The 22,594-nt window shown below is 48.4% G+C and overlaps 1 protein-coding gene across 1 annotated transcript in view; it reads right to left on the bottom strand.

Annotated features, from left to right (window-relative positions):
* Nucleotides 1–22,594, bottom strand: part of LOC138516091 (RNA exonuclease 1 homolog) — a 2,454,886-nt gene that overhangs the window by 60,125 nt on the left and 2,372,167 nt on the right. Inside the window, exon 15 of the mRNA XM_069630920.1 lies at nt 6,927–7,047. Within this exon, the coding sequence (XP_069487021.1) occupies nt 6,927–7,047 (121 nt within the window). The remainder of the gene's footprint in view (nt 1–6,926; nt 7,048–22,594) is intronic.

The following is a 22,594-nucleotide window of genomic DNA, read 5'->3' as shown; positions in this document are numbered from 1 at the left end:
ACTCCCTTATTCTAGTCCTCATCACATTGCAGTCTCCAAAGTACTTGTTCTTCCTCTTAGCAGTCCCTCATCCTCTTTCTTCATTGCAGTCCCTTATCCACCTTTTCTTCATTGTGTTTCATCATGCTCCTTCTCATTCCTCAAAAAAACAATATTACTTTCCACTATGCAATTTAGACAGAATGGAGAGAGATGGGGAGATCGAAAAGAGAAAAAGTCCTCCAAAGAATAGAGGGGGGTGGGCGCTGTTGGGCGGCTACAAGATGGCCGCTGCCTGAGAGGGCTCCAACTCAGCAACCTTAAACATCCTACGCCATCCTTAATATTGCGGCCACAGCAGAGCTCAAACACCACCTACTGATCGGCGCTGCAACGTTGCTCCACCCAACACTCTTTGCAGCTCTCCCTGGCAGCTACTGGTTCTCCTGGAGCCCGCGACTTATCGAGGCTGCCATGCGCCCCTGTGGAGGAACAGCTGACCCGACGGCGGTGTCGGTGGGCCGGCCCTAAAGCAGTCTTTGCCGCAGCGACCTAAGGCTGGGTACCCACTGGAGGATCACTCCCCTGGTCCTCCGGGAACAGTAAGTGCCTCTCTGTGACAAGCATCGGTGTCCTGCGAGTTCCCCAGTGGCTCCTCCATTTTTCGCAGCCCAGCGCCCTTCCTACCATCCCTCCGCATGGACCCCAGCGGTGCTCCTGCCACTTGGCCGTGGGAGGGCCGTGCGGTGCCGTACTGATTGGCGGCCGTGGCCCACAGCTGGCCCTTTCATCACCCCCCCCACCCCTAACATCGGGGGCTCAGCACAGTGCCTGGCGGGGGCCGTTCTGCCTCTTCTGAAATCTTTCAACAGGATCCCAACAGAGACAGCCTCCCTCCCGACTATGTTTTGGCCTAGAGGTGTTCCTGGCAACACGATGGGGAATAACAAAAGGCAGGGAAAACAGGAACAGTTTGCACGCCAGGACCAGGCCTCTTCCCCTCCCTGACACTCCCTTCTCATCCACCACAATAGACGTCTTTACGCTGAATCAGACACTTCTTGACCTAAAAAGTAATATGGACAGTCTGGGCTCAAAAATAGACACTCACATGCAAGGTAGAGACCTCCACTATCCAAATTGATAAAATGTGCGGCTGCATGACCGAAGCTGAACAGTGCATCGGCGATAATGAGGACAGACTGTCCTCTCTGCAGAGGGAAGTGGCTACGCTGCAGCAATCAGTGAGATGTGTGGAAGCCAAGAACGATGACCTAGAAGGGAGGTCACGTAGGAACAACGTCTGCATCGTAGGAGTTCCTGTAACGCTCACCTGATTCCCACGGCGGCGCAGGTCTGGCTTTGAGTGCTGATGCTTCTTCAATGGTGAAGCGCAGGACTCTGAAGATGGACAGGAAGGGCCCCTCTACTCTGGCTTCTCAGGCTCGCAGGAATATTACCCTGTGCGTGAAAAGGGAGTATTACCTACTGACTGAGTTATGCTCAAGCCTCCCGCTCTCTTCCAACCCTCCACGATTCCCTTCCACGATTCCCCGTGAAGTCTCACCTTAAGGTCAGGAAGGATGAGCTCTCCATCCTGCTTCTGATGCAGGGGCGCGTTGAAACCCAGTTACTTCACTGGATTGAGGATTGATGGGAGTTCAGGTAAGCTTGACTATTCAGGTAAGGCTCTGTAAAAGTTCTGTTGCAAGTCCAAAAGTCCAAGCTTAATAATAATGTTCATTGTCTTTTTCCCCTTAGGGGCCGGGGTTCGGAATGCCGGAGATATGGCGCCGACCCGAAGTGAAACGTGCAGTTCCAGTAAATGACAGGTAAGTTCTGGATGAGCGCTCGGGTAATGTCTTGTATTCGCTCATTCAATGTCTTTGTCTTTTTTCCCCATAGGGGCCGGGGTCCGGATGCCTGGAAGCGGCAAGACCCGAAATGAAATGGGAATGTCCCAACAGGTAAGACTTAGAAGGAAACTGAGCTTTTCCTATTCCCTTCCTTATCTCACCTTGTTCTTGTCTTTCTCTCTAGGTTCTGGGAAGTGGCTGTGGATCCGGATGATCGCTGCTGAAGATGGTGGCGTCCAGGAAAGATGAGTGAAATGCAGCGCTGCAGCGATCGTAGCGAAATGCTTTTAAAATGTTGTCTTCCTTTTCAGGATCGTCGATGTGATGTCTCTGTGGTGCTGATTTAGCAGGTAAGGTCTTTTGTCTCCCTTTGCAGGTGACCCAGGATACTGACAGGCGTGGCTGAGGTCCAGATGCAGGAGCTGACACGGTGAGCGTCCAGCTGCGAGGAGCAGAACAACGCGAAGCGTGAGTTGCTGATCGGGTGTGGTTTAAATAGCTTTGGAAGAAGTTCCAAGTGTGTATCCTTCCTCCGATCAGGTATGTATCCTTCCCCGACCACACCCGGGTGGAAAGTAATCCCACAGGTAAAGTAGTTCCATTCAGGCCTCAAGAGGGCCTGGATGTGGCAGCATGGTCTGCATCAGGTAAGTGCACATTAAAACACTTGAACACATGTCTAACTTTATGAGCCTGGCGCCTAAGGCGCCAGGACAGGGGTCCAACATGAGCGTGGCGCTTAAGGCGCCAGGACTGCGTCCAAAGGGCCCCAGCTTGGGCCCGCTGGCACTCCCCTGGGGGAAATGATGCCTGCCTCTGGGGTTGCTGGGTCGGACCTGGCTCCTTGGAGGTAGGCATCATGACAGTTCCCGAATCTACCCAGATCAATAACAAGGAGAGATGTATTTAAAGGATCCTCACAGACATACTTGACGAACCCCCACTGTCCAACATGTTCTTGGTAAAGAGAGCCCACCGCTCCCTCGCCCTGAGTGGTGGGGAGGTATATTCTGCTGGCTGGTGCTTGGGTTTAAGGTATTGCTTATTAATGTCTATGCTCCCAATGTGTACTCTCCTTATTTTTTTCCGAAATGTGCTGCAATGGTCCATAGATTCCCAACGTACAAAGTGGTGTGGGTGGGGGACTTTAACAAGGCACTATCACGGGATCTGGACCGATAAACAATGAAACAGTCAATACTTTCTAAAGCTGCCATTACTTCGGGAAACATAGTTGAAACTCTTGGGCTAGTGGATATATGGAGGCATTTGCATCCCAACATAAAAGAATGTATTTTTCTCGGGGATACAGCCTCTAGGATAGACTACATCATGCTGTCCGTCCCCCTGGCTGGCGAAACACAGACCACTAAACTGCTACCGAGAACACTGTCGCCCTCCTCGCTGGCGCTTTAGCCCTAGCGCCCTGGAGGACGTGCTGATCCAAGACGACATCCTAGAATATTACCGTAATAACGTCGACTCTGTCCCAGACTATAGAACGGTCTGGGAGGCCTTCAAGGTGTTTATAAGGGGATGCTGCATCTCCAAGGAGGGTGGTGTTCTTTAATCCTTGCGGACGACTTTGTCATCTAAAGAAAGAGATCGGAGACCTGGAACTTAAACAGGCTCAGGGTTGTAACAAGGAGGAGTTGCTCTCCGAGAAGTGGCTTGAACATTCTGAGACCGCGCTCAGGGAAGACAAATATATGGGGAACCCTGTCCTTGCAACTAAATATGCAAAGAGGGGCAGACCTAGCCTCACCCTTGCCTGGGCGATTCGTAAAGACAGGGGACATGGTGGAATTATAGCGGTACCGAACCCTGACGGGAACCTGGTCTGGGAACCTGGCGAGATTAACAAGGTATTTCATGTCTATTATACTAGCCTATATTCTTCTCAATTGAACGCTTCTGCTGCATACAACAGATCCTATCTAGACCGGGTCACTCTGGGTTGGTTGGACCCCTTAACTGCGGATCTGATGAATGCACCCCCTTCCACCGAGAATATCCTTAATGCGATATGTGATCTTCCGTGCGGTAAGGCCCCGGGACAAGATGGAATCTCTGCAGAATTTTACAAAGAGTACGCCGATATCCTTGCTCTGCATCTTTGCAGCATGCATGAATTCTCCATGTCGGTTGGCTGCCTTCCAGAGTCCACCAGGACGGCAGTGGTCACTTCTGCTAAAACCCTGGTAAAGACTCTCAAAATAGTGCACTGTATTTATAGGCCCCTATCCATCATTGCCACCGACGACAAAATCCTGGTAAACTATTGGCCGACCATCTTCTCCCCCATATGAACACCATGGTCCTCCCCAAACAGGCCGGCTTTATCCCTGGAAGTACCACCCAAAATAACCTAAGGCATCGCTTTACCATGATACATAACGTTAAGGAGGGTGTCCCCATTATAGTTGCGGCCCTCGATGCCGAGAAGGCCTTCGACTCGGTCGAATGGCCCTTTTTTTTCAAAATATTATGCCGGTCCGGACTAGGTCTCCACTATATTCAATGGGTCTGTATGCTGTACACTGCCCCACAAGCCACAATATTGTCCAACCAGTTGACTTCTTATAAAAATATTCCCTACTAGGGGAATGAGACAAGGTTGGCCCTTCTCCCCTAGCCTTTTGGCGCTGGCATGCGCAATAAAGGAATTCTATGCACATAGGGGGGTGGCGATTTACTGCCACGTCTCGATTATCTATCTCTACGCAGACGATTTATTGCTGTATGATAAAATCCCTAAGCAAAATCTTCAGCCACTAGTACGGGAAAATTCAGTTTTCGGTGGATTCTCTGGGCTAGGTATTAACTGGTCCAAATCAGAGATTTTACCATGAACCTGCCCAGAAATTCCTACTGATGTCGGCTACAAATTTTGCTGATGCCCCGTGAAGATGAGGTATCTGAGAGTTATAGTCTCCACCTCCCCTTCCAAACTTTTTTCAAAATTTATCTGGTAATCCTAGAGCCACTAGAGCGGAAGGTGGGGGGTTTGGATCCGACTCGCTCTGTCCCAGGCGGCACGCGTGGCGTTGGCCAAGATGCTCTACATCTTTAACAATGTTCCACTGGTCCCACCCTTGTGGTTCCGGAAACTACTCCGGCCGCTGCTATACAGGCTGGTTTGGGCATGTGGTCGAGCGCAGATTGCTCTTGACACTGTCATTGCCGTATGCCTCCGGTGGCCTTGAATATCCAGACCTATTTGTGTATTTCCTCGCCGCCCAGATCCAGTATGCAATATGGTGGTGGAACCCATCTGTAGAACTCCCCCACACCAAACTTGAAAGGGCTGTGGCTCACCCTTATGACCTGAAGAGTTTACTGTGGGGTACACCCAGACGATCCTCCAGATAGGAAATCCATCTCATGGCGGTAACTAGGTGGGCGTGGGACCAGGCTACCTTTATAACCAGCACGGGTAGCAACTATCACGCTGACTTTGTGTGGTGCATGGTGTTCCTCTCACTTCAAAGGTGATCCTCAAAACTCAGTTCGGGAAATTGGGTATATTCTCTCAGGGAAACCTGCTGCATGAGGGCAAATGTATTCAGTGGGATGCCTTTAAATGCTGTGGTCCCTGGAACGCAGTCTCCTTGCTGCTCTATTACAGACTGCGGGAGGCACTGCAGGAACAGTGGAGTGACTTCCCAGTGATGCCCGCTCCCTCCCCTCTGGCCCAATTTGTGACCAATCCTCCAAACCATGCTGATGTGGCTTCTGCTCTATACAAGCTGATTAACTCTCTGTGCCCGGACCCCCCAGGTACTGTTCAAGGCCAGAAGGGATAGGGTTCTAGACACACCTCTACTTGATAACCAAGGGCATGTGATTTGTACGTTGTCCAAGAAGATCTTGCTGAACTCCAGGTTCCGCCTTATACAGGTAAAGTTCCTTCATCAGTCATACCTTTCTCCCCCACAGCTGCATAGGTATTACCCTGTCAGGGACGCCTCTTGCCAATGTTGTAATGTTGTTCCTGCTGACTTTATACACATGGTTTGGAATAGTGCCCACATGCAGTCTGGAAGGCGTCTCTAGTACCATGAACAAAATGGTTTTGGGGTGTCCATGTGACTCTCCAGCAGCCTGGCTACAGGCTTGGTTAGATGTCCCCACTAAAACTGATAGGAAACTGCTGGCTATGACCTCCGTGCTTGCTAGGGCTTTAACTGCTAAAACATGGATGAGAACAACACCGCCTGCAGGGAGGGAATGGGTTAATATGTTGAATATTTGTGAAAAACGAGAATCATCCTACTTGTCCACTCTCCCCCTTGGAATGAGACCTACTGACTATGGGGACCCCTTTCAATCGTACCTCCTTGGGCTTGCTCCCACCCACCCACCATGAATGGCAAGAAGGTATAGATAAGACTGCTGCTCGAGAGAAGGTGTAACCACCCCCCCCATGGATGTCACACTTTTACCTCATTGAAGCGATTTTAAATATTTCTTGTAGTAGCTGATGTCTCACAGCCGAATTGATGTCACCATTCCTGTCTTGTTATTCTTTACTGTTTTGTTTCTGTCATGTTTGCAACTGAACAACATATCCATTCATATATGCCCCTGGTAGGTTTGTGGTGGGTGGCAGTCTGAGATAAGGATACGGGTTGTAACCACAGTGTATTAGTGGTTGTTTGTTGTTGTAAAAACAGAGTAAAAAAAAAAATAAAGTCCTCCAATGAAAATTAAGGTACTGGAACGTTCTTGCCTTCAACTCACTTTTGCATCAACCGCCACATATTTGCCACATTTATGCTAGCTGGCTAAGTACCGCTTAATGGATGTATGGTGACCTGTTAGTGCTTTACTACACTAGTAAAGAACAACATGGTAAATATGTACCACTGTTTTGCAACAGTAAATAAACATGCTTATTTACGGTAAACCTACTTACATAAGACTTGCTATCTCAACCCTAACTAGATGACCACTTGATTATTTCTATCAGAAGTGGCTAACATTTTGTTTCTTTAGTAACTCATGACTCAACAGTCTCTCCTGAACAAATAACGGAATTAAAGTTATTTTGTTGGGTTTTCGCATTCATGTACATGGTTAGCGACTTACCATCATCTTGAATTATGCGTCTCAGGTAATCCGCCATTAAATTTCTAAGAGCTCTTTTATGAGGCAGGCCCAAACGATGAGGAAACACTATGGCGGTATCAACCACATTGTTATGAATGAGCTGTGAAACCAACAAAAATACATTTACTGTCAGACAATACACAATGATTATAGAAAACTCTTGATTTTAATTTCTAATGTTCATATAGTAAAGACGAGAAAATATTAACTGAAAACTTTTCTAGCTAAGGTACCAGGCCCCAACAATCCACAGGCTAGTTACTCTTACCAAACTGAAGTTAATGAAAAATCCAACTAGCAGCCATGAATACCTGCTTGATACTGATACAATGTCAAGCTGTTAGCTGGACAGAGTCTAAAAGCACAATCTAGCACTTGCCCCCTGAAGATTCCTCTCTGGCTTTAGTAACATTCATCAAGAACGTGCATTCAGTGTCATCATGTTCAGTTTTCAAAATACATATACCTCAAACATACACTAGTGTGGCAGCAAGGTAGCATGTGGCCGGATACAAAACCCCTTATATGGATGAATCAATACTGAACTATTCCACGTGACCATTTGACAACACATTTCTATAAAGGCATGTAAGGGAAAGCTGTTGTGAGTGGCAGGCCGAAAGAAAGGCAGGTAGGATGACATCTGCCAGCTACTCACAAAACATTCTCAAAATCTTGCTTTACATAACAATTAATCAAGATACCCGAGCGAATCTGAAAATGTAAGCGATCCCAAGCAGAGAGCTGTACTTGCTCCGGGTCTATGTGCTAAGCCTTGTGTCCTACTTGGAGCTTTCAGAAGTGACCCCCCCACTTTCCTCATCAGGCAACACAGTTGCCAGATTGGTATACTGCCAGAGATGAGTGTAGATGCTGTAAAATGAGGCTCGACCTCGATGCGCTGTGGAACCAGTGAGTAAAGGGGTATTCTGGCATGAAATCTGAAAACGTACAAGTAACGCAGTGAGAAGCAACCTCAGTTTGCTTCTGGCTGGGCTCAGAAGATGGATGCAGCCTCTCTGAAGTGACGCAGAGACCGTAACCAGGATGGGCTCTGCAGAGCCGCAAGCTGGAGGGGGAAGGAACAGAAACCCAAGCAAGTTGCGTCAGTCAGACAAACCTGGCCCTGAAAGAAGAACCGGTGATGCCCGCCCGGTACAAGAGAGGTAACGGGAGCAGTGGGAGACCTGGGCTGGGAAACGGGCAAGAGGCTAATTAAGAAGGGACCAATCATACTCGTCCCAGTATAAGTGAATTTTGGAAAGCTAATGAGGAGTGCCAAGGGACCAATCATACTCGTCCCAGTATAAGTGAACGTGGAAAAGCTAGTGAAGACATTTGCTTAAAGCTAAAAGAAAGTTGGAAGGAAAGAAAGGAGTGTAAAGGGGCCAACTGCCCTGATATAACAGAAGGACTATTTGTGGTACTTAATTAACAGGCCAGGACCGGACCCCAGGCATTTTAGAAGTTGGGAAACAACAAAGAGACATTGTTAGACTTGGAGAAAAGGAAAACCCACAGTCTCTGGTGATCGAAACAAGGAACTGTACCCACAGTAGAAAGGGGGAAGCGCCAGAGGGACAAGAGCCCATTTGAAGAACTAAAGGAACTTATTCTGAATATCGCCAGAAGCCTTTCAAGAGAGACTGGTTGAGGCTATAGAAGTCTGTCCAGGAGAAGGCAGTCATTCTCCTAGACCTCTTTCTTTTTAGCTTTTTCGAATAGTGGTAGGGACAGAACATGGTATTTTAAGACGGAGGAGACACTATTACTTTGGCCAATCTCACCGACGACGAGCACCCTGGTTAGTTTTGTGTTAGGTAGGGCAAACCCCATACTATTAGGGATAGATAGGCTTTCTTACTTAATATTATTTTATTTTTTTATTGATTTAGCTGAATTTCATCAACTTTACAATATTTTATCTTCAAACATTAAAAAAAGGAAGCATAAAATCATTCATAAATTGTGACAATCATGGAAACATTAAGTCAATCACAAAATAAGCTAAAATTAATAATTTAAAACCTACCAATATTAATGACACAGATGTTAAACTCATTACAAATTAACTCATATTTCGAGTTCCAGTCAATAAATTGTTGGAAACCACATGAGCATCTTTCATCATAAGATCAACTTCATAAATACCCCACTCAAGACAAGGTAATCATCATTCAATTGGGTAAATTAAGCATCATTCAACTTTAAGACCTTCGAAAACCTGATTGCACTGAGTCTAAATGCCATAGTAGATCAGGGGTTATATCTCTAAAAGCCTGTATAGATAGTTTCAAATATTGAGTACGACTTTCTTTCAGAGCTTCACAGTCAACTAACAAGTGGTGTAAAGTTTCTGGTTGGCAAGGAACTCTGCAAAATCAACAGACATTCTCTTGCTGGGTAATAACTTTACGTTTGGCCTGTACGTCTTTGGTTGACCATATATTGAACCTTAGTCGCAAGTATTCAGTTCTGTGCACAGAAGACGGAGATTTGATCATATAAGAGGCCAATATGCTGTATCTTTTATGTATGAATGGATTATCGTTAAAATCTCGATAACTCAGACATTTTTCTCTGGTTTTAATCCAGTCCCACTGGAACAATTTAGTTTTAACTCTGGTCGGAGACTGCAAAAGATCGTAAAGAGAAACATCAGCATCTGCTAGTCCATGAATAACGACTAGTCACCACCTTTGAACAAATAAATCTTTAGATGAAATGATATGCTTAGAAAGTACACCTATCAACACATTTGAGTCAAATGTCAAAATGCACTTCCTAAACAGAGCAATTAATTGCCATAGGTACCGTGCATACAAGGAAATCAACCCCAATTAATTTCTGATACATGCAATGGGGACACACCTCGGCAACCCAAGAATGCGCCTCTAGAATTTGCCATCAAACTTGCAGACCACTATTTCAGGTTTAATGGCCTTTGTTTCAGAACCATACAGCAGTACTGGTGTGACATTTTGCCGGAAGTACGTGAGTGCCGGACCTATTAAAAACTTGCCATATTTGGCCTGATTGACAACTTGCTTTTCAAACTTTTTTCATTATCATTATAGTTAAGATACCCCCAAATATGTGTACTGATGAACACGTTCCAGTTCCTTGCCTTGCACAAGCCGTCTAATATTTCTTGTGTTTCTCCTTTTATTACAAATGCAGATCATAACTTTGGTTTTATCAAGATTTATGGTCAGTAGCACATATGCTGACAAGGCATCCAATCATTTCTGTAATCCCTGGGGCGTCTTGGACATCAGGACCAAGTCATCCGCATAAAGCAAGGCTGGCATAGGCTTGGATGCTAATCTTGGGGCATTTAGTTATTTCATCAAAAGCACCACCAATGTCAGAAATAAAGAAGTTAAAGAGGGCTGAGGCAAGGATACCTCCCTGTTTCAGCCCTTTGTTGGTTTCAACGGAAGATGTCAAATTACCCTCCAGCATCAATCTGACCTGCATGCTGGTGCCAGTGTTTAAAGCTCTGATAAGTGCGATGATGTTGGGCGAACATCCCTCGCGAAGCAATTTCTCTAGCAACAGTTCACGAGATGCCGCACGTAGGTTGACAAACACAAAATACAGCGTTTGTCTCATTGTTAAGAAGTGTGTAATAATAGATGTTATTGTCAGCAAGTTAATGGAGGTGCCCATACCTGCAATGAAACCGGTCTGATACGGGTCAAGTTTAGAATGTTTGGTGGCCCATTTGTTGAAATCTCCAAGAATGAAACGTGAGAAGATTTTGCCAGGAGCATCCAAGAGAGCGATCGAACTGTAATTCGAAGGATAGGACCGATCACTTCTTTTAAAAATGGGCACAATAATCGAACAACGCCAGCAATCTGGAATGACATTGGTCCTCAGTATTTGTGAAAAGATATTATGAAGAATCTTTGCCCATAATTGTGGATGGTGTTTAAACATCAAGTTATTTAGTCCGTCAGCACCTGGAGCTACTTGATTTTAAGATATAATACAAAACATCTTCCTCTAGTATTTGTAGTTTTTCATCACTTGAGTTCACAATGAAACTCTGTTGCATGGATGAACAAGTTCAGTTCTTACCTGTTAACGTTCTTTCGATGGGATGTTCCGACGACGTATTCCACATCTATGACAGATAATCACCACAGCTCTGCTGCTTCGGAAAATGTTCTGCGTCCTGCGTCATTGACGTCGGTACACTGTCCTCAAGGGCCTCCGTCGAGCCGACGTCACCGGATGTTCTATAAGTAGGACGTACGACGCCGTAGCCTCAGTTGTAGTTTTTACCAATCTTCTCCCATAATGACTACAGAAAGCCTTGCGGAAACGGAAGCTGCAATCACATAAGAAATTCTGTAGAGGGGCAGGTAGGGAGGGTTCGATGTGGAATACGTCGTCGGAACATCCCATCGAAAGAACGTTACCAGGTAAGAAAGTAACTTGTTCTTCGAAGGGATTGGTTCCTCCAACATATTCCACATCTATGACAGACTCCCAAAGCAGTACCAACGTATGGAGGTGGGAAAAGAATTTAGAATTTTAGAATGCCCAATCAAATTGCAAAATAGAGGACCGCCTTACCAAAGGCCAAGTCTTGCCCATGGATAGAATCCAGCGAGTAGTGTTTTACAAAAGTATGGACATAGGCCCATGTGGCTGCTTCACAAATGTTACGAGTGGGAACACCCCTCTGCAGAGCAGTGGCGGCAGCCAGACCCCTAGTAAAATGGACCCTCAAGCCTACCAGAGGGTCCTTACCCGCCATACGGTAGCATTCCGAGATGGTTAAGATAATCCATCTGGACAAGGTCTGCTTAGTAACAGCTTGACCCAAACGCCTTCCAGCATATCCTACAAAGAGATGATTGTCCACTCTGACCCGGGACAAGCGTGAGATGTAGAAGCTTAACGCTGTCCTAGGATACAACCTATGGAGCCTCTCCTCTTCCTTACCAGGATGCGGAGGAGGATAGAACGCCGGAAGAATGACCTTCTGGCTCAAATGAAAGCCCGACAACCTTTGGAAGAAAAGAAGGACGAACCCCAAGGACAACCCTGTCCTTATGGAACAACGTGAAGGGTGGTTTCGCAAATAGTGCCTGCAACTCACTCACTCTGCGAGCGGAAGTAACCGCAACCAAAAATACAGTTTTAAAGGTGAACAGTCTCAAAGGACAAGAATGTAAAGGCTCAAACGGAGCTCCCATTAGGAATTTAAAAACCAGATTCAAATCCCAATCGGGCACCTGGAAAGGTGACGGTGGGAACACATTAGTGAGCCCCTTCAGAAACTGACAAATCAAAGGAATCTTAAAATAATAACACTCCTCAGACGAGCGCTTAAATATGGACAGCGACGCCAGGTAACCTTTAATGGTACCCACTTGCAGGCCCTTTTGGGCTAACGAAAGCAAAAAAGATAGAAACACAGGAATGGCACATGAAAAAGGATCCACATTTTTAAACCTGCACCAGTCGCAGAACTTTCTCCAACGGCAACAGTACAGGGAATTAGTTGCAGGCCTTCTGGCCGAAAGCAATACCTCCATCACATCTTCAGGGAGGTCCCAATCCTTATACCTCAACCTTTCAGAAGCCAAGCATGAAGGTTGAGAGATTTGACCTCTAGATGGAGAACCTTACCCCCCCCTCCCGTGAGAGCAGATCGTCTCGGTGGGGAAGATGGCGTGGAGGGCAGATGGACATGTCGAGAAGGTCCGGGTACCACGTTCTCCTGGCCCATGCCGGAGCAATGAGGATCATTCAGGAACCGAACCTCCGTAACCTCCGCAGCACTTGCGGAATGACGGGGACTGGAGGAAATGCGTACAGCAGTGGGAAGGACCCCTCCACTACAAACGCGTCCCCTAAGGCTCCTCTTGGAGGAAATTCCCAAGAGCAGAATCTTTCACACTTCCGGTTGACACTGGTGGCAAAGAGATCCACTTGTGGGGTCCCCCAAAGAGCGAAGATCTCCAGGAGAATCTCCTGAGCCAGCTCCGACTCGTGAGAGACCGTGCTCTGCCTGCTCAGAGTGTCCGCCACCTCGTTTGTCTCCAGCCAGATGAACTGCCGAGATCGAAATTTCCTGCTGGATGGCCCAGAACCAGAGCTCCATCGCCTCTCTGCACACAGGGAGAGACCCTGCCCCCCCTTTTTGTTGAGTGCATGGCCACCATATTGTCTGTTAGAATCAAGACATTCTTCCCCCGCACAGATGGCAGAAAAGCTTTCAGGGCTAGACTGATGGCCCTCAGCTCCAACAGATTGATATGGAGTCTGGACTCCGACGGAGACAGACGACCGCTGTCAACACGTTGGCATGAGCTCCCCATCCCGTGAGGGACGCGTCCGCCACGATCGTTACCTCCGGCCAGGGTAGCCAAAATGGAGTCCCCTTCATCAGATTGCCTTTGACGGCCCACCACAGAAGATCCTGGGCAACCGAGGGCGGCACCTGAACGGGGTCCGACATCCTGCCGGAGGACTGCGACCACTGCAGCTTGAGAGCCCATTGCAGAGATCTCATCCGCAACCTGGCCTCTGGCACCAGAAGAATGCAGGATGCAAAGAAGCCGAGCAACCTCAAGAACTCGAACACCGGGAGACTCTGGGCATGTTGAAAATTGTGCACCATCTGCAGAATGTGATGAGCCCTCACCTGGGGAGATGAACACTGCCCCAGTGATGTGTCGAGCACCACTCCGATGTACTGGAGCCGCTGGGTAGGTGTCAAGTGGGGCTTCTTGAAGTTGAGGGAGAAGCCCAGCTTGTGAAGGGAGTGGCAGGTGACTGACAGATGATCCAGGACTTGCTCGGGAGAGCGCACCCTGATCAACCAATCGTCCAGGTAGGGGTAGACGTGAATCCCCCTTTCCTGAGATACGCTGTCACCACCACCATAAGCTTGTTGAAGACCATAGGGGCGGAAGTCAATCCAAACAGCAGGACCCGAAACTGAAAATGCGAGTCGCTAACCGCAAACCTCAGGTACTTCTTGTGCTTGGGATGAATCGGCACATGAAAGTAAGCGTCCTTGAGGTCGAGAGACACCAACCAATCCTGAAGTTGAAGGGCCTGGAGGACTTGAGACGGAGTAACCATCAGGAACTTGTCCTTCCTGAGGAGCTTGTTCAAACCACGTAAATCCATGATGGGTCTCAATCCCCCGCCTTTTTTTCAGGATCAAAAAATATGGGGAATACCATCCCTTGTTCCTCTCCGCTACAGGCACCAGTTCTATGGCGCCTTTCTCCAGCAGGGATTTGATTTCCTGCGCAAGGAGCGGATCCGGACTCTTCAAAGAGAGATTCCCTGGTGGATTGTCGTGAGACCTCTGCCGGAAAGGAAGACAGTAGCCGTGGGCTATGATCTCCAGAACCCACAGATCTGAAGTAATGGCACGCCATTCCACAAGATGCTGCGCCAGCCTTCCCCCAACCGGCGAACCATGGGACATGGCCTCATGACTGAGCTGAAGCAGCTGCAGCAGTGCCTGAGGGCAAAGAGGCAACTGCCCGAGTGGCTTTGGCACCTCGAGTACCTTGTTTTCCACCTCTGGTACTTCTACTTTGGCGCCTTTGACCTCCAGCTCCCCTCGATCTACCAAAGGAAGAGTAGTATCGAAAGGAACCTCCCTTCCATTGCTATCCCCTACAGCGAAAAGGCAGGTTGCTGAACTGCAGCGCTCAACGACTTCACTGCAGCTTCAGAGGTCTGCAACCTCTCAAGGCTCTCGTCAGCCTTGCTGCCAAAAAGATGGTCACAATCAAAGGGCATGTTGAGAAGCCGGGCTTGTACGTCAGGAGCAAACCCCAACTTCCGCAACCACGCAAACCTGTGCATTACGGTGCTTGCCGCCATGGACCAGCTGACACAATCTGCCACGTCCAGACCCGACTGAACAGATTCACACATGGCATCCTTGCCATCTTGTACCGGGGCAAGAAACCATCCTGTTCCTCCCCTTCGGGAGTATGTTCAGCCGCCAACGATACACAATTCCACAGCCTGCAGAGCCATACCCCCTGAAGAACATACTTTCTTTGCCCAGCCGTCAAAAAGTTTGTCGTCCCTATCAGGAGGGATGGTAGGGTACGATGCCTGCTTTGCTGGGGCCGTAGCCGCCTGCACCACCAAACTCTCCGGAGTGGGGTGCGTAGTCAAGTAGCTGGTATCGCTACTGGCTGGACGGTATTCTTTCGGCAACGACTTGCTCACAGCTAGGAGACTCTCCAGAGCAGTCCAAGCCGCCGCCACCCTTCTCTATAAGGTCAAATGAAATGGCAGCACCGGATCAGTGGGTGGACCTTGGACAAGGATATTCGTCAGGTTATCCTGCAGAAAATCCACTGGTGGCGCAGACCACCCCAAGTACTCAGTCACCCTCGACATGAGGCGTCTGTACAAAGATTCAGCATGTGTACCAGTTTCAGATCTGCCAAACTCCACCTCCGGGGAGGTATCAAGACCATTGGCGTTGTGCAAAGACTGACGCAGGTCTTCCAACTGGCTATGACCAGACAATAGGTCGTCAGGAAGCAAAGCATCCTCAGACCCTTCATCCACCTCAGAAATGTAATCCAGCGGCTGGAATAAATCCCTGGATGAGGGCACAGAGAGAGGATCAAATACAGGCCTCACTGACTTCCTCAGGGCCTTCCTCAGAGATTCCACCAATGCACAGGGTACCTCCGGTAAAGCCTCCACAAAAGGTGTCGACGGAATCGGCGTTGACGCCGGGCGAGGTGCCGACGGCTTCGACACAGGCCTCGAGGCTGGAGCCCCGAGCGTGTCCTTCGACATCGTTGGTGCCGATGACTTCCTCGGAGGCGGAGCCTCGAGAGAGTCCCTCGATGGACATGGCGCCGATGGAGTTGATGTCTTCTTAGAAGGCCTCACAGGCTCCGACGGTCTCGAGGCGTCGAGGACCGGGACCTGTAGCGGGCATGGCTAGAGCCATCCACCTTGTCCGATCGGGACCTCGACGGTTCCCGATTATCACACTGACCGCCTGAGCCGAGAGCGTGCGAACAGTGGCCCTAGCGCGTTCCTTGCTGGATTCTCTCAAAGGCGCGGACTGAACGGAGCCCTGCGATTCGAAAATCACCATAATTTCCTTACGAAATGCGTCCCATTCCGCAGGAGAGGAATGGCAGAATCCACTGCAGTTCCCTTGGGGAGCACTACAGCAGATTAAGATTACAGGTATATGCAATAAATTCCCTTTGGTATCAGTCTGTACCACAAAGATTTATTTGGTAGCTGTGGCTGAGCAGTCAGACTTATCTCAAGAGGAAGATAAGTAGTATTCAGGGTTTACACATTAGGACTACAGTACCATGGTACAAGGAAACACTGACCAACGCTTTGTATTAAAAAGAATATATATATTTATTTTACACACTTCAAGTTCAACACATAAATCACAATTATAAAATCAAGTTAAAACAGTCAAGAAAAGTATACATAAGTCCCTATTTAAATTATAGACAAGTTTGAGCAAGAGTGAAATGGCACAGGGTCAACCAAGCAAAAATGGCACTCTAGTAATTACTCAAAAGGGAGGGAAAGGACAAGTTATACAGAGTTAACCTCTTAAACACACAAGCAACACTGCCGAGGTGGATTGTGAACAAGTTAGGCAAGGTAGCATTTTAGCAATTGTAATACATAGGTGAAAACCGAGCAAAATGGCACTTCAGCAATACTTAAGAGGGAAGGAAGAGTGGTTATAAGAGTTTTTGGTGCACCAACACCGTTGAGGGTGAAAAGCAATCTAGTGAAGGCAATTGTAACAGATTTCGCCAAAGTCAATAGGCCTGTGCCAGAGTTAGTGGTACAAGGCAATGTGCCCAGGATCAAACTGTTCTAGTAGCTGCAGTCAAGTCTTTGGTTTAACGATTCAAAAGGAGGGTGCAGTAGGTAAAAGATAAAGTTAGTAGATAGGGGCGGCCAACCCAGCAGGTAGGTAAAGGATTTCAAACACCTTTAGCAGTAGCCCGCGAAATGGGAGGCCTGGCGGAACAATGTACCTGAAAAAGTAGAAGCGGCTCCTGCAGTGGCGGTGGTTCCTGACAGTTTCTGCAGTTCGGGTTGTCCAGCAGAGGAAGAGAGGCTCACGTCGTGGAGGAAGGTTCGAGTTACTGCACTGCCCAGGGAAGAAGCCAGCTGCGGTGATGCCGAAACGGATTAAAAGGTACCCTCCTTTATATTGTGGTCGTGATGGATGGGTGCCTGGCTATCCGGTCTCCGAGTGCAGGGCACTGGCGATTCGACCAAGGCAGGTCCGGGAAGGCGATTGGCAAACTGGTTGGCCCCACCAGCTCAAGGGAAGAAGGCTCTCGCAGATGAAGATCTTCTCTCGTCGTGTGGTGAGACGCTGCAGCAGGGCTTCACCGGTGGTTCAGTCGTTGCATATGTCTTTGGTTTCTCTCCTCTTCAGCTTCTTAGTTCCAGTGGCAACGTCTTGCTCTTCCAATCCTCAGGACCCTGCTTATATGCAGAAAGACCCCCATTCATACAGCCTAGCTGTCACTCACACAGTGGAGTGGTCATCTTGGTTGGAGACCCTCCAGACTATCAGGGTAGAGTGCAAGTTGGGTTGCCTGGGTAACCCTGTCCAGGGTGCGTACTCCCCCTCCCACACAATGGGTCTACCCCAGACTCAGTGGCGCCGAGAGGAGGGCTTCTTGGCAGAAGCCCGCCAAAAGGACGAACAAAGGATCCCCGTCCTGGGTTAGGATCTCAGAGAAAGACACGAGAAAGAAATATTATAAAAGTTCTGGCAAAAAAAACCAACCGGATTAAAGTTAATAAAAATCTAAACCGGCGGTTTATTAGAGGCTGTCAGTAAAAATCCCATAGGAAAATATTTGCGGTCGAATATTTAGGTAGTAACCACTGCCACCAGCCAGAAACTTTTGAGAGAGGCACTGTACGGTACCCTCTCGAAAGCGAACATAAGGGAAAAATGATTAACCCTTTCCAGTACTTCCATAGTAAGATGGTTTGTACTGGTTTAGTTCATAACTATTGACTAGTAAAGTCAATGGGGACTTTACATGCCCTGGGAGACAGTAGTCAGTCCCAGGGTATGGAGTCTATGTTGGGGGGTCACTATGACACCTCTGTGTTACTGCACTGAGGGTGCTGTGTAACACACATGTATAAAGTTGGTTCCTATGAGGGTGCGAAAAACCCCATAGACATTAAACACAAAAAATAGCCTAGAACACACATCAGCAATATGTCCAAGAGTGGGAAAAAGAGTCTCACTCTTAGCAGGAGAAAAAAAAAAACCCTTTAAATCCAGCAAAGCTGCTGGGGGACTCTATAGGTAAGGGAAATTAGCCATAGAATGAGAATTCTCCCCAACAAGGATTGCTTGGTAGGACAAGCTACCCGCCGTCTGGCGAAGTCCTTGGAGAAGGAAGGCGACCTGTGACGGCGCTTCCGCGAGTGCCTATGAGAGGCAGAGGAATGGCGGGAATCACTCCTGGACGGAGACCCCCCTGGACTTACGCCGATGCAGAGAGTCGCCCCTCAAATAGTCGGCCGAAAGCCCAGTGGATTTTGACTTTCAGGGTTTCGAAACCCTACCTACAGACAACAACTTCTTCTGTTCCCGCAAGGCCTTCGACGTCAAAGACTGGCATTCGTCACAGTCATCGGTGGCGTGGTCTTCGCCGAGGCACCAGAGGCAGACGTCGTGCGGGTCCGTAAGCGACTTCTTGGAACCGCAGTCCCGACACTTCTTGAATCCCGTCTGCGGGGTAGAAGACATGATATCTTCACAAACAACCAAGTTCAAAGAACCGATAGAAATCAGAAGAACCGAGGCGTGCCAAGATCTCCGAAGCGAACACGTTCGCAGAAAAAAATGGAACAGAGGCTACGGCCATTGTACATCCTACTTATAACTTCCGGTGACGTCGGCTCGATGGAGGCCCTCGAGGATAGCGTACCGACGTCAATGACGCAGAAAACTTTCCAAAGCAGCACAGCTGTGGAGATTATCTGTCATAGATGTGGAATACGTCGGAGGAACCAATCCCTTCAAAGCAAAAGGGCACACATACATCTTGGCATAATATGAAACCCATTCACTCTCTGAAACGCTATTGATTTGAACAGGCAATGGTTGGCTATATTAAGCAAAGACCAAATTTGTGATGTATTTGTAGTGGTTGTTGCATTCAACATTGCTTCACCATCACATTGGTACAAGTAATTTTTTACCTGTAATTATAATTCGATAAATGAACCATTTTAGATCTTAAAATGGTATAGGAAGCAGCAGAGCACATTTTTTTTGCTTATGTAAAGCGGCTTTCCGCTCTTGTACTTCTGTATTGAAATCATGTTTTGGTTTAAAATAACAATGAGTTGCTGTACTAGAATGGAGTTTGTATGACTGCAGAATGGAAGTATATGGCTCGCCCACCCACCCACATAGAACACGAGTACTCACTCATAATGTTTTCATTCAAAAGTGATAAGGAGTGCTCATTCCAACGAAATTGAGTTCTCGAGTTATTAACAGTCAAGCATGCAGCAAAACCCTTGTGGATGAAATTAGGTGGAGAGTGGTCACAGCACCACTGTAAAGTAAACATTTCATGGTCGCTGTGAACCTGTTTAATTACCTCAAATTTTGTAGCCTTATTGAAAGTGTACTTTTCTACGTAAATATATTCAATAATAGATTCACTCTTGCCTCTTCGCCAAGTACTTTGGGGTGGAATATCACCCATCAGAGAGCCATTAACCCCTTTAGTGCCACCGCTGATCCGGCTCGTCAGTGGAAACCGCTCCAGGTTGCCACCGACGAGCCGGCTCGTCGGTTTTGGCACCTTGTTTTGAGCGATCCCTGCAAAGCAGGGATCGCTCAAAACTGTAACCCAACCCCCGGGCTATGTGAGGGGGAGGTCCCCCCTCACTGCCAGGGGGCTGGATTACCTTCCGTTTCACATCGGCGTGCATAAAGCACATCGGCGTGAAACTGAAAGTAAACTGCCATTTTTGGCTGCTGCAGTGAAGAAAGAAGGTGAGTGCCCTTCTTGCTCCGCGTCGATCTCCGGCTGTATTTCAAGCCGGAGATCGAGGCGGATATCGTTGGAAAGGGTAGATGCTCCCCTTTCCAACGATACCCATTGTGTGGCATTGCTGCCCTCGGATCGGGCGCAGGATCCGTGGGCAGCAATGTCACCGGATCAATACAGATCAGTTTGTGACGCAGGGGGAGGGGGGGCTGCTTACTAGGTAAGCAGGCCCCCTTTCCCCCCATGGCCCCAAAGCATGGGGCCACAGCGCCAGAGACCCCTGGGGGCAGATCACTGCCCCCAGTGGTGAAAAAGAAAAAAATGAAAGAAAATAAAAAGGCAGGGGGAGGTGGGAGGGGGTTTGGGGCCCACTAGGCCACCAGGGATATAGAAAAAAGTGGTGTCCCTGGAAAGGGGAGGTTCTCCCCTTTCCAAGGACACCACTTATTATGACGCATTGCTGGTCACGGATCAGCCCAGAGCGCTCGATCCGTGACCAGCAAACACTGGACCACCATGGAAACGTTTGTGACGTGGGGCAGGGGGGCTGCTTCAAGTAAGCAGCCCCTCTCCCCCCGGCCCCCAAAGCATGGGGGCACATATGTGCACAACCCTGGGGGCAGATGGCTGATCATCTGCCCCCAGGGAAGGGGGCAAAAAAAAATAATAAATAGAACGGGGGTGGGGGGCCTGGGATTCTTTTCCCCCCAAGAAATGATGGTGGCCCTCCCCCTCCAACACCAAGTGGAAAGGGGGGGGCACCCCTTGTAGCCCTCCCTGGGGGCAGATTTATGGCCCCAGGCAGGAGTACATGAGGCAGCCCCCCATCCAATTGGGGGGTGGGGGGAGGGATACAAGGAATTAGTGTGCAGGCCCCCCAAAGGATGGGGCCTGCAGGTTAGCCCCCCGGGGGCAGACGGCTGATCATCTGCCCCAGTGAAGGGGGCAAAACCAAAAAAAACAAAATGAACATTTCAAAAGGGAATTTGGGGTGGGATTGGGGGGGGGCACTAGCCACCAGGGAACCAGGGATAGATTTTACAGAAATGGGGGGGTGGCCCTCTCCTCCTCACCCCAAGGGGAAATGGGGGCACCCCTTGTAGCGCTCCCTGGGGGCAGATATGTGCTCCTAGGAAGGGGCATCTGACCCCAGGGAGGGCTGAATGAGATTGCCCCCACTGCATTTGGTGTGGGGGTGGGGGGTAGATGGTCACCCCCATTACATTTGAAAATTATCTGGCGGTTTAGGGTGCCCCTCAGCCCGCCCTAAAGTGTAGTGTACCATTTTCCATTTTTTTCTTTGTTTACGAAACTTGCCTTGGCGCAGAGGGTCATTATTGGTGTGCCAATCTGGCGTCGGGGGGGCCACACCTTACTGCCCCACCCACTGGGGTCCTGTCCCACCATTTTTGGGAGCCCTCTCCGCCCCACCCCAAATGGAGGGGGGGTGTACCTCACGCAGCCGTTTGTAGGAGGCCCAGGGAGGCATGCATGAGGTGCCCCTGCCACCCATTGGGCTAGTCCAGTCCGTCATCTCGGCCCTACGCGTCACATTGGTGGAGACCGCAGCTGTCCAGTTCAGATCGACGCCTCTGTGGGAGCCAGGTGAGCGTAACACTGGTTTCCAACCATCACTTAGGGTGTGCATTAGGGTCATTAAGGCATTTGTTGTTGGCTCTTCAGGCCACTTTTCCCATCTCCCCTTCGCCTCCTTCCGAAACCCTTTGGTACCACAAGAACTGCCCTTTAGACAATCCCTCACTCTCCAGCAGTGATTCAAACTCTCTGAAAACACCCTCTTTGTACATATCTCCTCATGTGTAGATACCCCATCTCTCCCAGTGTCTCACTACTGCTAGGTCCATTTTATCTCTGCTAACATCCGCAGCAATCGGAGTCTCGGGCGAGTAAGGGTGATCGAGTTTCAACAATGTTATAGCTGTGCGCCGCCATTAAGCATTAATAAATCTCGTTCTCTCATGAGGGTTTGCCATCTAATGCAGGTGGAGTTATCTGTTAATTTACGATGAGACAAACATTGCAAATTCAAATCACTGACCAGAATGGTTTATCTCAGGTGCTTGCAAGGCATATTTAACAACTGTTCAAAATCAGTTCGAAATTTAACATCAGGTAAACATTAATTAGGGCAATAACACCTCCGGGATATGCTGTTTTCACCATCTGTAAGTATGAATTTGGTGTTGCCCAAGGTTGAATCTGAAAACCTTTGCTAGTTTTCACAGCGACTAATAGACCTGATGATGGCTGACCTTTTGTGACTACTTTGGCTAGGTGTAGAATGATATTGTGATCATTCCACACCGGCTGTTTAGTCAGCCATGTTCCTTGCATGGGTATTATATCAAAAGAGGCTAAGGAACTGGCACTCTTGCCAAATAAATGGGAAGATTAACACATATTCCAGCTAGCAGGAGAAACCATGTTCTGCTGAATTCCCACAGATAGTTATGGGTTTATATGAGATCTTTGAACATAACTTGCAGAAACATGATTTCCACTGCGGGCTGCGTTGCGAAATTGGGTGTTATTATAAGTATTTGCTTATCTGCCGAGAGACATGACTCCAGGCTTGCT

Source organism: Ambystoma mexicanum, chromosome 6q, assembly GCF_040938575.1.
Source record: "Ambystoma mexicanum isolate Mex_15411 chromosome 6q, UKY_AmexF1_1, whole genome shotgun sequence".
NCBI classification, from domain to species: Eukaryota; Metazoa; Chordata; class Amphibia; order Caudata; family Ambystomatidae; genus Ambystoma; species Ambystoma mexicanum.
This window is presented reverse-complemented; position numbering and strand designations above follow the sequence as displayed.